Source organism: Scardinius erythrophthalmus (assembly GCF_964197995.2).
Source record: "Scardinius erythrophthalmus genome assembly, chromosome: 1".
Lineage (NCBI taxonomy): Eukaryota > Metazoa > Chordata > Actinopteri > Cypriniformes > Leuciscidae > Scardinius > Scardinius erythrophthalmus.
In genome coordinates, this window is record NC_138221.1 from 25,462,757 (window position 1) to 25,465,166 (window position 2,410).

The 2,410-nt window shown below is 40.3% G+C and overlaps 1 protein-coding gene across 1 annotated transcript in view; it reads right to left on the reverse strand.

Moving 5' to 3' along the window:
• Positions 1–2,279: 2,279 nt before the first annotated feature.
• The window catches only part of LOC308695492 (uncharacterized protein), a gene marked incomplete at its 3' end in the record, with an annotated part of 3,052 nt that continues 2,921 nt past the window's right edge, over positions 2,280–2,410 (reverse strand). Inside the window, exon 5 of the mRNA XM_081373651.1 lies at positions 2,280–2,405. Coding sequence (XP_081229777.1) covers positions 2,280–2,405 — 126 coding nt within the window. The remainder of the gene's footprint in view (positions 2,406–2,410) is intronic.

Consider the following 2,410-nt stretch of genomic DNA (forward strand, 5'->3'; position numbering starts at 1 on the left):
TTGGCACACTTTAGGCCCCTTAGTGCCAATTGGGCATCGTTTAAATGCCACGGTCTACCTGAGCATTGTTTCTGACCATGTCCATCCCTTTATGACCACCATGTACCCATCCTCTGATGACTACTTCCAGCAGGATAATGCACCATGTCACCAAAGCTCAAATCATTTCAAATTGGTTTCTTGAACATGACAATGAGTTCACTGTACTAAAATGGCCCCCACAGTCACCAGATCTCAACCCAATAGAGCATCTTTGGGATGTGGTGGAACGGGAGCTTCGTGCCCTGGATGTGCATCCCACAAATCTCCATCAACTGCAAGATGCTATCCTATCAATATGGGCCAACATTTCTAAAGAATGCTTTCAGGACCTTGTTGAATCAATGCCACATAGAATTAAGGCAGTTCTGAAGGCGAAAGGGGGTCAAACACAGTATTAGTGTGGTGTTCCTAATAATCCTTTAGGTGAGTGTATATTAGCCTGGCAAGCCAGACCTACATCAAAATGTTAGGTCTGGCAACTCACTATTGGCACGGCTCAATCCGAGGGGAAGGATAAACGGTTGTCTCTCAAAATCCCTCTGCACGCAATAGGATAGCGCTACAACTAATCAGAGCAATGAAGAAGGCTAGTTGGTATATTAAACTTTCGGAAAAACTCAGAACACATCTTCCTTTTTTAAAAATGACTTAAGTGCCGTTCTTTGCTCTTTTCTCAAAGAAAATCCTAACTCCAAGTCCTCCAGAGTTGCGGCCAAAGCCGATTCGAAAGACTGCTGTTCGCCAGCAGCAGCAGCAGCCATACTTTGTTTTCAAGTAGCAGGGAACCGTCGCAACTCTATCATAATTATGTTAAGCCCGCCCCGCCTATTCTATACACCATGTGATTGGCCTGACCCGAGTTAGTTTTTTCCAACTCAAAAGTCAACAGAGAGTTGCTAGACCAACACTGGCTGCAAAATAAAATTTGTTGCCGCTAGGCTGCGTCTAGATTTCTAGGCTACATATATAGGTGATACTCAGAGAACTCTTAGAATTAACTCTGCTCAGAGAACATTTGGTCCAACTCTAAAGAGTGTTAAAATAACATAATTTTGAGTTAAAGTTTGAGATAATTCAGTGATTAATTAAGTGATGATTGAAGATTAGTGATGAACACCTGTTGTTAACAAGCGAGATCACTGAAGAAAAGAGAAACAAGAACTACAACTGACTTCAACCACAGCCTTAGATTAAATCAACTGAAGATAAAAGAAGACATTAAATCTGTCGATCTCAGCAGAGGAGGATTAAACAACTCCACAAACAGCATTACCAGCTTCACTTGTTACTAACCAGATTGACTCTATTTCTGTCATGCGGCTATAGAAGTTCTTAACAGGTTTACATGTTGATGTTTTATTGAAACATATTTTGGTCACGTTATGGTGATCAGTGTTTCCTTTAGTTGGCCAGTTTGACTCTTGGCTGTTTATGTGAGTTTGTGGTCTTTGTAACAGTGTTTACCAAAACACATTATTTTTGGCAAATAAAGCCAGAAACAAAGACAATCAAGTGATACAGTTTCCAGCATCGTAATATAAAATAATTCACTAATATTATTCCAGACCAAAAGTGGTTATTTGTTATAAATATATTTTATTCACCAACAAGATTTTCTTGCAACAGATCAGAACATGTCAGCATTGTTTAGATTCACATGCTGATTCGGGTTTCTTAAGGAAAGAATTCCTACAATGTATTTAAAAATCAAATTTCAGAATGTCTAATATGTATCGAGAAAGCATTGATGGTGAACATAGTCTATTAATAACAAATAACCACTTTTGGTCAGGGATAAGATTAGAGACTAATTGTAGTTTATGTGTCACATGCCTGTCCTGTCTCGTGTAGCACATGTGGTGTTTGTGTTCCTGTCCCTGTTTTGACCCCATCCTCCTTGTTATCTCATTATTGGTTTCATTTGCCCCACCTGTTGTTCCCTCATTACCTGCCTGATTTGTCCCTTTTATAAGTTCCTTTGTGTTTGCAGTCTGTGTTGGATCGTTGTCTTGTTTACGTCTCCTGCTCTCCTTTGAAACCCCGGTATGTGTTGTTTTTGAAGTTGTTGTTTTGTTGTTTATATATGGTTTTCCCCATCATGGGTGTTTGTTTTACTTTGTTCTTTTGTTAATAAATCATTCTTTCTGCACTTGAGTTTTCACTTAGTTTTCTTAGTTATCACGTCACAGAACGATCCAACCATGTCGAAGACTCAGCGAAAGAATTCCCGTCACCCACTAGTTCCCCCTGTCTCGTGCCCTCAGTACGAACGCATTCTTCGTATTCAGTCGCTGATTTCGCTCCACCAGCAAGGAGCTGACCTGAGGAAGTTCGCAGTCGAATTCCTTAGTGCAGCGGAGGGACTAGG